The 11,276-nt window shown below is 37.4% G+C and overlaps 2 protein-coding genes across 2 annotated transcripts; both read right to left on the bottom strand.

Annotated features, from left to right (window-relative positions):
• Nucleotides 1-2,723: 2,723 nt before the first annotated feature.
• LOC103709833 (protein P21-like) lies at nt 2,724-3,623 on the bottom strand. Its single transcript, XM_008795348.4, has one exon. It carries the CDS (start codon nt 3,565-3,567, stop codon nt 2,884-2,886), a length of 684 nt encoding a protein of 227 aa, XP_008793570.2. The 5' UTR covers nt 3,568-3,623; the 3' UTR covers nt 2,724-2,883.
• Nucleotides 3,624-9,155: 5,532 nt separating this feature from the next.
• On the bottom strand, nt 9,156-9,836 carry LOC120104138 (patellin-4-like). Its single transcript, XM_039114679.1, has one exon. The coding sequence runs from the start codon at nt 9,834-9,836 to the stop codon at nt 9,156-9,158; it is 681 nt and encodes a 226-aa protein (XP_038970607.1).
• Between the last annotated feature and the right edge of the window lie 1,440 nt (nt 9,837-11,276).

The following is an 11,276-nucleotide window of genomic DNA, read 5'->3' as shown; positions in this document are numbered from 1 at the left end:
TTAAACATAAAGAATAGAGTGGGTTAGAGCTTTCACCAAAATTTTGTAAAAATTGAAAGAAAATTGTAGAGAAAACCAAACAAAAAAAGGAAAATATAAAGACTATATGAAAAAAGAAAAATATTTTTTTAAAAAAACATTCCAAATAGTGAGAATTTTATTTGGAGTCTTCAAACTTAAGAAAATACATTAGCAATAAGTTAGAATTTTTCTTTCATTATTTTTATTATTTTTATATACAATTTTTTTTGATTAAATATCTCTATACCTATCTCTATTTTTATGTACCTATTAAGTAGAAAGGGAAGAGAAAGCTAGAGGCCTCTTTTGCCCAAGTTGCAAGAGGTTGCATATCCCAGTATTCAAGTGGAATTGGTGAGCGGTGCTTTAAATTTTCTTTAAGTATGGCTTGCCATTGGTTGTTATCTTCTCAGCGATCACACTGGAAAGAATTTAACCTTCATTCATGTCTGATTTCACCAGTGTTGATTGCCTAGAGAGCGGACATGTGATTTTGAGGGACATTTTATTTGGAATTGCTTCATAATTTTTTCCTCCATATAGAGGGGGTTTTTCCATGTTAATTTTGGTGTTTTCTCTTTCGCTTAATTAATTTATTTTGTTTACATTTGTCAATTTGGGCCTTCAAAGTAGTAATGTAGCTAGTCCTATCCAGCTTAACTTGTTAGATGAAGTTTTGAATAATGTGAATAATGTGGAGACCACCATGGAGATTTGGAAAAAGAGAGCTTGTACATGGTAAAGGATATGACAAATAAGTTGTATTTGAAGAAGTAGTTATATGCACTTCAAATGGAGGAGAGTAGGAATTTTTTAGCACATCCGAATATGTTTAATGGCCTGATCATACAGTTGGAAAACATCAATGTAAAAATTGAAGAAGAAGATTAAGGCCTACTTCTTTTGGCTTCTTTGCCCAGTTCCTAGGATACATTGGTTACGACCATATTACATGGCAAGAAAACTCGTGTTGAAGGATGTTAGATCAGCACTATTATTTAGTGAGAAGATGAAAAAATCACAACGACAGGCTATTGTCATAGGGAACAGGGGTAGGAGAAACAGTAGAGGACCTAAGGGTCGAGGTACATCCAAAGATAGGTCAACATCAAAAGAAGGTAGAAGATGCTATCATTGTGGCAAAGTGGGGCATCTAAAATAAAACTGCAGGTTATAGAAGCGAGAGTAGAAATAAGAGAAGAATAAAAAAAGGCAGAAGAACATTACGATAAATTTATCTGAAGAGGAAGTGATGGTTCTCATATTCGAAGATGAAGAGTGCAATCATGTTTCTAACCATGATATTGAGTGGGTTGTTGATTCAGTAGCTTCCCAGCATACCTCTCCCACAAGGAAGTTCTTCACATCATACAGAGCAATAGACTTTGGCTATGTGAGGATGAGTAATAGCAATTGCAGGCAGAATGTGAGAATTGTTGACATGTGTAATAAAGATTAATATTGATTGCATATTAACTTTGAAGAATGTGAGATATGTTTCTGATTTATGGCTTAATCTAATTTCTACTTATTATTGAAATCACCACTTTTCCTAAAAGATTAAGCTGGTAGGATGAGGTAGATTTATTTATATATTTTATATTTTTCTTACACTCCCCCTTACATGTGGGCCAGACTTTTTTTTAATAAGTGAGCCCAACATGTGAAATTTTTAATAATTGGGTTAAAGAGTGCGGAGACAGGGTTCAAACTTAAGACCTCTGCTCTGAAACCATATTGAAATCACCACTAAGAAATAAAATATATAAATAAATCTACCTTATCCTATCAGCTTAAGCTTTTGGGATAAGTGGTGATTTTAACATGGTATCAGAGCAGAGGTTCTGAGTTCGAACCCTTTCTTTGCACTCTTTAACCCCATTATTGAAAAAATTCACATGTTGCGCTCGCCCATTAAAAGAAAAGTCCGGCCCACATGTGAAGGAGAGTGTAAGAAATAAAATATATAAATAAATCTACCTTATCCTATCAGCTTAGGACAAGTGGTGATTTTAACATGGTATCAGAGCAGAGGTCCTGAGTTCGAACCATGTCTCCACACTCTTTAACCCCATTATTAAAAAATTTCACATGTTGAGCTCGCCCATTAAAAGAAAAGTCCGGCCCACATGTGAAAAAGAGTGTAAGAAATAAAATATATAAATAAATCTACTTTATCCTATCAGCTTAAGCTTTTGGGATTAGTGGTGATTTTAACACTCATGTTATGGATTGGGCAGACTTTGAGGATTATGTAATGATTGAATTCCGCCTTAGTAAGAATCAAGGGGCCCGGGGGTGGTGAAATGTCACCGTTTGCACTCTGTTTTATTTTAGTATATTGGACTACGCTCGGCCCAAGTCTCTCACTCAAAAATTAAAAAACATTATCTTCCGGACTTTCCAAATAGTTTCTCTCAGTTCGTATAACTACTTATAATACACCAGCAGTTGACCGGTGAAAGAATTTTGTGGTGATTCACTTTGTTAGATCAACTTCTAGGCATTAACTCCAGGATTTCTTGTTCCACAGGGCAAAAGGGGATGGTGCAACTGATGGGGCCAGTGATCGCTGGAATTGGTCCATTTACCAGATATTACGCTAGCGCCATACTGGAGAGGAGATGTATTGCCGAATAGAGCAACTTGCTATACCATTTTCTTATTTTTGTAGTCATCCATAAGATATTGAAGATGGAGAGTGCATTTACTAACAGTAAACAATTATTTCTATAATTCCAATAATGCTGCACGCATCACAGGCCAGTTTAATGGCTCGTAAATTTGGTTACAAACACCTTATTCCAAAGCTATCACATACTCGAAACAGCGTCATGCATGGATCACCATGCTCTCAAAGCCTCAAGGGCAGAAGGTAACCTGGTAGTTGCTCCCACCGGGGCAGGTGAAGCTGGTGTTGACATAATCATCCGGGTAGCTAAACGCATTCGGGCACAGGCCCTTATAGAACTCGGAATAGGTGGTTGGCTCGCAGCTGGAGCCGGAAGGGCAGCAGTACTGAGGAGTGTTGAAGATGGTACATGGGTCATCGCAGCCGCCGGCAACTTTGAGCGCGCTGGGGCACTGCCCAACGACGTCGGCGGTGCATTGGATATCCATGCTGCAGTCCGACGAGGTGGAGCGGAAGTCCATGGGCACGTTGAAGCCCTGAACGAGGGAGATGTCGTTGAAGTCGAGGTTCTGGTACTGGTTGAGGGCGAATTCCGCGAGGGTGTTGGGTGCGGAGCCGTAGGAGGTGCAGGCGAGCTTGCCGCAGTCGCCACTCTGGCAGTTCCCGTTGCCGTTGCCATCGAAGGAGCAGCCAGTACGAGCCCAGATGCGGCCACCGGTGGTGCCGGCGTTGATGGTGACCGTCCAGGTCTGGCCTTGGCTGAGCTGCTGGCCGCCGCCGACGTTGCCGGTGGCTGCCCATGCAGCCCACACGGTGTAGGAACATTGGTTGACGACGTTGAAGGTGGCGGCGTGGGAGAGGGTGAGGAGGAGGAAGGGGAAGAAGAGTAGAGGGAGGGAGGTCGAGGAGGCCATTTTGATACACAGGAAGATGGCCCTCTGGTTGAGGCTTGTGTGGGGTTCTGGGATGGGCAATAAGAGTATATATAGGGCGATGGGGGAGGGTAGGCTGAGGAGGAAGCGTTCTGTTTTCTTGTTTTTGTCCAACGTAGCCAGCGTGGTTTGGAACGTTCAAAGATGCGATGGAATTGTCTACCGGGAAAACAAGACTTTGAAGTGGGGACAATAGGCGGCTTGACCGAGAGGGGCAGAGAAACACGTCTAATGCTCTGTTTTTTTCCAGCTTCGCTGCTAAGCAGCTGCCACCTGATTTGGGAAACATGCTGCAGATGCCCATAAAGTGGTGTATGCTTCGGGCCTAAGCCTAGTTTTCCTTCTTGATGTTTGCTGTATTTGTTTCTGTTTCCACTTTCCAGGCTTGCCTCCTTTACTGTATCAAAAAAAAAAAGAAAGAAAGAAAACACATCTAATGTATATAGAAAGCTCATTTAAGTTAAATTTGTTTTAAGAAACGTTTTCCTAGTTTTAATAGTTGGATAATCTTTAATTTTTTTTTTAACTCTTTAAATTGTTAATCTATAAATTATCTCATGTGTCAGATATAAAGAACACTTTAAAAATGAAAATATCTTAGACATTAGAATGTGTTTTCTTTATAATCATAAAGTTCAAGATTCATGTAGATGTTGGTTAAGTTTTGTGATATTGTTAATTGTTATTAAGATCTTGTTTGCTTTGTTGCAACTGAGCTGTACAGGCCTAGTTATCGCAACGGGAAATAACAAGTTGTTTGGACCGCTACAACTATAATTGTTGTAATTTACACCGCATCCTAATTCGAAGATCACTATAAGCTATTTCAAGAACTTCCTCCAAGCAGTATAAAATAATCTAATTTCTTTATAAGAATCTCATATTACATGCATAGGATCCGACTTATATATGTAGACGGGCGTGTAGTCATAATAGAACGTGTGAATTACATACACGACAATTATATGATCAATATAGTAAAATGATAATGTTGTGAGAAGTATAACGTAATATATTTGATCCAAAAATTATATGCTAGTGAATAATCCAAAAATAAGTGCAACATAAGAACTGTTATATATGCATGTCGAGTTCTGTCAAAATTTTAGTCTTTTATTTTTTCCTTGAGCAAAGCTCTTCTAAAAGAAAATATTTAAATGACAAATAATATTAGCGCACTATGCCACCTGTTTCATAGTTTTCTTAAATTAATTTTCCCCCAAAATTTATCCCAACCCAGACTACTTGCAATAAATTTCCAACAATTTTGTCTCTAAATATGTCTGTTTAAAACTTATAGAGAAAAAATATGTATAAACAATTGTTTACATCTGCTTGCATTTTAATATGCATAAAGTCAATCATCTTGAAACTTGCTTGCTTATATAATTTACTTTTTTCAAGAGAGTCTAGAGAGTCTGATCCCCACCTTATCTATCCCACCTTCGAGGGGCCTAATCCAATCAAGATTGAATCCTCCGATCCTTTGCCCAAGTGGTAAGGAGTGATATTATTTGAGCAAGTACATAGTGGTTTATACCGTTCGAAACCAGCTGAAAATACCTGTTTCTGTGCTTAAAACTATTACATTTTTAGATACTTGCGTGTGTGAACCCAAAAAAAATGAAAAACCTTAGGAGCCCTCTAACTATCCATCCATCTCTTAAGTCAAGGTCAGCATCCTTGCGTCCATGTGATGGTCTCTAAATTGCCTAACTTCTTCTCATATTTTCCATGCACCAAATTTGACTATAGTTCATTTCCTTGGTGGTGACGATGTCCAACAGATAGAACTTGTGGGTGTGCTTGCTTGGTTCAAACCAATTAGTTGATCAGTTTCTAGAAGCCTTCTCTAGATGGACCTATTAAAGGAAATGGCAAAAATCTCATTTTCCAGGTGGATTTGCACTAAATCAAACAACACTTGCTTATGGTGGCCTTTCATAGATTTTATAAGGATACAAATTCTCTTCTAAAGTTTACCATGTATGCATTTTACTTAGGGTAACTAGGTCAATTTTTGCGAATGAGATGAAGCATGAGTGAGTTGAAATCTCAGTCATACGTAAAATTGATAAAAACACCTTCACGTTGTTTTTAAACTATCATTTATATATGATATTAAAAAATATAAAGCAATCCATGAACTATATGCATGGCAAATATAGGGGTCTCTCATACTCACCTAATGTGTTGATATAACAAATTTAAAGTAAAGCAAGCGAGACTCAAGTCCAACTCACTTATATCCAGCCTCTAATGACTTCACTAATTGAACTAATTCATTACTACAATTTAGAATTTCACTCAAAAAAACAGATTTTCGACAAATTCATATTAATGTATAATACTTAAAATTTTTGAACTAATGTCTTGGATGGTACTTTAAGATGATTGTCCTCGACTATGTTTTCAAAATTGTTCTTACAAAAATCTTAATCAAACTCTTCTAGATTCTTTCCATTTCAATGGTAGTGTGCCCATGCACTAATTCCTTTATTCCGGTCATCGAACGAGGGGTGAGCACTGATCATAATTGAGGCTGTTAGCATTAAAATTATGTGTTTCATATTGTGAAAAACAGGGTTCTAGTAAAGAAGTTTAAATAAGTAATGATAGCTTTAACCTCTAATCTGATATAGTAGAGATCTGTAGCTTAAGTGCTTTTTTATCCCTAGGCAAGCCCACTTATACCCAAGAAACTAATTAATAAAATAAATAAATAAATAATCTTGTTTTTGGATTAACAAAAGAGCGGTCTTCAAGGAACTAGCCCTACGTCGGCTTCTTAATAAAGTTTAACTTGCAGCATCAAGGACTTTTTTTCTTTTACAAAGTATAAATAAAATTGTTGAGCCATAATTTCTGCAGGCTTATGGGGGAATTCGTGAGCACTATTAAACTAATGGTAAGTCCAATTTCGTACCCCTTTCCTAGATCACTGCAGGAGGGGCACTCTAAGACAATTTTTTAGATATCATGATGTCACCATTGTATGGAATTCCATTACTTAGAAAAGCTGTAGCTAAGAAATAGAAAATGATCTCTGAATAAGTCGGACGATATTTAATGTTTGCCACTTTGGCCAAACACTTGGAATATTCATGTGGGAAGTTCCTCATCTAGAACCAATTTCACAGATTAAAGCATGGCCTCCATATGACCATATGGGTTATAGGTTGCAATTGACTTATATCCGGTAAGAAAAGTTATTAAAGTGGTTAAGTATAAATAAATCTTAAATAGACTCGTAGAAAGACCAAGTCATTGTAAAATTTATAATTTCTTTAGATTAAAAATATATTGTAGCCAAATTAAAGACATGTTATAGAAGATAAATCTTCGAACAGTTTCATAAAAAAGGCATATTAGGGCGCAACATACATTCTTAGATTTTCTAAATCTTGCCTTACACTAAAATTATTAGATGCCATTTGCATCTTTGCATTCAGTATAATGGGTATAACATACATACATACTATACATGGATGGTTGGATGGATGAACGTACAAGACACATATGTACGTGTATATATATACAACACATATACATATATGTACACATATATAAATATACATGCATACATATGTGTGCGTGTGTGTTGTTAAATTTACAAGTCATAGAGATCGAATCCAAAATGACCTAGAACACCCATTTGAGTCTAAGTCGATTTATTCTATTTTATATATTGGATTATCATGATTATTATAGGAATACTAATTCGAGTTTAAGTCGACTTTCTCTATTATATATGTCTCTTGGAACCCTAAGGGAAGAGAGCAATTGAGTATCCTAGAGATAAGGTATATTGGGGCTAGATTTTGTGAGAAAATCTTGTACTTTGTAATTTTTAATTTTTTTATAGTGAAGCTTTTGCATCATCTCTACCCGTGGACGTAGCTTAATAGTCCGAACTATATAAATATTGTGCTCTTGCTCTTTTCTATTTTTCTTTCTGGTTTTTTAGTTTATCTGTCTGTCGCAATAAGTGGTATCAAAGCCTTGGCCTTTTCGATTGGAATTTCGCAATGATGACTAGAAATTTCAAAATTGAAAAGTTTAATGGCGCAAACAATTTCAGTATTTGGAAGATTAAGATGCAAGCCTTTTTGGTGCAATAATGGCCGTGGAAGGCATTGGAAGGCAAGGAGAAGTTATCAGATAGCATATCTAATATAAACAGAAAGGAGCTATTGGGAAAGGCATACAGTACAATTCAATTATGTTTGGCAGACGAGATGCTCAGAAAAGTTGTTAAAGATAAGACAACTGCTAAACTATGGTTAAAATTGGAGGGTAGATACATGACCAAGTCACTCATAAATAGATTATATTTGAAGCATCGGCTCTACCACCTACGCTTGAAAAAAGGTACGCCCGTAAAAAATCATATAGATGAATTTAATAAAGCTATTTTGGTTTAAGAAATATTAGTGCTCTGATTGATGATCATACCCTTATTTTGTTGTGCTCATTGCCATCCTCTTATGAGAACTTAGTTGATACCAGACTGTATGGTAGAGAATCTCTTCCAATTAGTGGTATAAAAAGTGCCTTACAATCTAAAGAGTTGAAGAAAAAGATATTTGGAAGTTATGTAGAGAATGAAGGAGAAGGCTTGATTGCTAGAGGTAGGAGAAGGAAAAACGGTTCGAGCAGTACGGGGAAGACCAAATCAAAGTCGAAGCATAGAAACATCTGTTGTTTTTACTGTCTTAAGAAAGGACACATTAAAAGACTTTGTCTAAAGAAAAAAGAAAATAATGAAAAGAGAGAACTTGACTCCAAAGCTAATATTAGAATATTATAGGAAAATTCCGATGATGTTGGTAGTGAGGTTTTGTCTGTCAGTGTCAGTAGCTCTAGAAGAATGTGGATTCTTGATTTTAATTGTTTCTTTCACATGACTCCTAATGAAGATTGGTTTTCTACCTATCAAACTAAGAAAGGTTCTCTTGGGAGATAATAAGTTTGTTGTAGTTGTTAATATTGGAACAATTTGATTTGAGACCTATGATGGTACTGTGAGGACCTTAGAAGCTTGGCATGTTTCAAAATTGGAAAAAAACCAGATTTTCTTGGGTACTTTGGATTCTCAAGGATATAAGGATACTAGTGAGAATAGTCTTTGAAAGTCTCTAAGAGGGTTCATATAGTGATAAAAAGGGAAGTCGGTCAGTGATACACTTTCTTCATCATTAGGGTTGTTAGATACGGATATTACTCAAACTATGCTGGCTAGTTCTTTCCTTTAGCTGCTTTCCTTTTCTATATTTCTCGAGATTTAATTAATGGGTATGGAAGGATCATCTTGTTCGAGTTGCCCAACTTTTTGAGGTTGGGGTTGAAGAATTTTAGCATTTGGAGCTGTACTATTTCCTCCTCTCAACTTGCTTCTTCATATGAGGGGCCTCAAAGTTGGCGAGAGGGAGTATGTGGCCCAATACTCTTTCCGAGGCATCTTTTTTATTCTTTTTTTTTTTATAGTTGAAAATAGCAATTTATATAGCTCTAATGTGAGTACATCCTGCCAAATTACGAGAAGGTAAAAAGTACAAAGGAGAATTGAATCAAACTGCACGTCCCTCGCGATCGACGCCATCCATGTAGCATGCATTAGTAAAATCTGCACCCAAGGAATCTTCATTGAGGATTGAATCAATTCTCGATTCCTTCCTCCACTGGAGTGTGTTCTGGAGCATCTCAAATGCTTCCTTTACTTTGAATTCCCGAGCTCGGAGAAACTTTAGGAGGACTACATTGCTTCCCTCCGGGCACTTGCTTGGCAGAAGTGGCACTCCCCATAGGGAGATGTCTTTGTCCACGGCCTCTGCGGCCTTCTCCTCGGCAGCCGAGTTATCCTCTTCACCTTCTCCATCAGGTTGACGTCTCTCTTTTTTATCTTCTTGCCGCTTTTCCTGCCTCTCCTCCTTCTTGAAGAGCTTGCTCTTGAGGATGGCCTCTTCAACCTTTCCTCCCAGCTCCATCAAGGCCTTTTTCTCGCTATATTTTAAGTCAGAGAGGAAGTTGCTCTCCTCCTTGAAGGAAGAATTCTTCTGTATAAATGCACCCAGAGTTTTGGCCTCTTGGGTTACTTTGACCTTCTCCTCCTCCTCCTCTGCTTCGGGTTGCTCCCTTTTAGCCTCTTTTGTCTCTACCATCACTGCCTTGATGACCTCGGCAGGCTCCTCGACCGCCTTCACAGCAATATCAGCCACCTGGGTTTCCTCGGATTTGTCTGCAAGGGCCATGATTGGTGCAAGGGGTGCAGTTGGGATCAAAGAAGCCAACGATTTCTCAGTGGAAGAAGTTTTGAGGAGAAGAAGCAGAGGCTTTGGCTTTTTGGAAGAAACAGGGGATTGGTGCAAGAGGTCCTGCAAGGCTGGTTGACAGGAGAGACTGGCGTTGCAAAATGGAATCTCCCCGGGCCACCAACTTTTATTTTATTCTCAAATGCTAATTTTTTTAATAGTTCAAAAAAAAGAATCCAGCCATTTTATGTATTTTTTTTAATTTTCTAGAAAAGCTGCAAAAATAAAATGTACGCAATTGGCTCGTCATCTTTACTGTTACAAGAAAAAATGCTCTCTCTCTCCACATCTTTATCAACTTAGTTGCATCTAAGTATGTTATCTGATTAGCGAGGTATCACAAAATTATCTTTTTTACTAAAATTACAAATATCTAGTTCAGATTAAAATTAGAAATAATAATTAGCAAAAAGTTTTAGCATATTTATCAAATTGGATTGATGCCATGTTTTCTTGTGGCTTGCATTGCACTTCGACATGCTAGTCAACTCTTAATTGGCTTTCCACTACTGAGGCAAGAAAATAATGTTATCTAAATTATTCTCTATAAATGGATCCAACTGTATTTAATATTTCATGGACTTTATGATTCTTGATTAATTCAAGAAATCTTATGAACTTGCACAATATAATATCCATTCTTTTGCTACTGGTTGTTGTCTTGTTTATTTCGGTCTTCTTATTACATCCTTTTTCCTTAGCTTTTCTAATTTTAATTTTTCTGATTTTTTTTAAAGAACATGTATCATTTTGTTTTCCTGAATCCCCAACATTATTTATCAAATACAAAGCTATGTTGCAATGGGGTTTTTCCTCTCTTTTTATATCCAAGCTTGTCGTGTGACTGTGTTAGTTTAACAGAGACCTCGTGGTGGACCCTGAAGTAGAGACCCAACGTGGTGGTTCGAAACTGTGGAAAGGCTTGATTTGGGGTCCGGTTCCTTATTTTTTTGTTGACGGGTCCCACTCGAAGTTACCTGCAACGGTAGAAGGCAGGACAGCAGATTGCAGCATTCCTGTCTTGACACGCGTTCAATGCAGCACTAACTACGAAAATTTTAGGTGGGCCCTACATTGCCAAATAGGCGACAATTCAATAGATCTCTCTGATTTTGTGCACCGGACAGAAGACGGAACCTACAAGGTCCGTAGGCATTCGCAAAATTTAGTAGTCCAGCGATGTAGCAGCTGAGTCAACATTAAGTAGTGTGTTCTGCGAACTTGACATATAATTTGTTGCGTGCATGAATCTAGCAGCAATCTTTGATTGATTTCATCTCAATGGCCGTGGTTGGCAATCATTGGAGACATCTTATAAGAAATAGGCCAAGTCCTAATTTCTATTCTCACCTTTTGTTTTTCTTTTTTTTCTTTTTTTCC

Source organism: Phoenix dactylifera, chromosome 16, assembly GCF_009389715.1.
Source record: "Phoenix dactylifera cultivar Barhee BC4 chromosome 16, palm_55x_up_171113_PBpolish2nd_filt_p, whole genome shotgun sequence".
Classification (NCBI taxonomy): Eukaryota; Viridiplantae; Streptophyta; class Magnoliopsida; order Arecales; family Arecaceae; genus Phoenix; species Phoenix dactylifera.
This window is presented reverse-complemented; position numbering and strand designations above follow the sequence as displayed.

Bases quoted from the DNA above. Each gene is read 5' to 3' on its own strand.
- LOC103709833 (XM_008795348.4), bottom strand. From the start codon at position 3,567: ATGGCCTCCTCGACCTCCCTCCCTCTACTCTTCTTCCCCTTCCTCCTC.
- LOC120104138 (XM_039114679.1), bottom strand. From the start codon at position 9,836: ATGGCCCTTGCAGACAAATCCGAGGAAACCCAGGTGGCTGATATTGCT.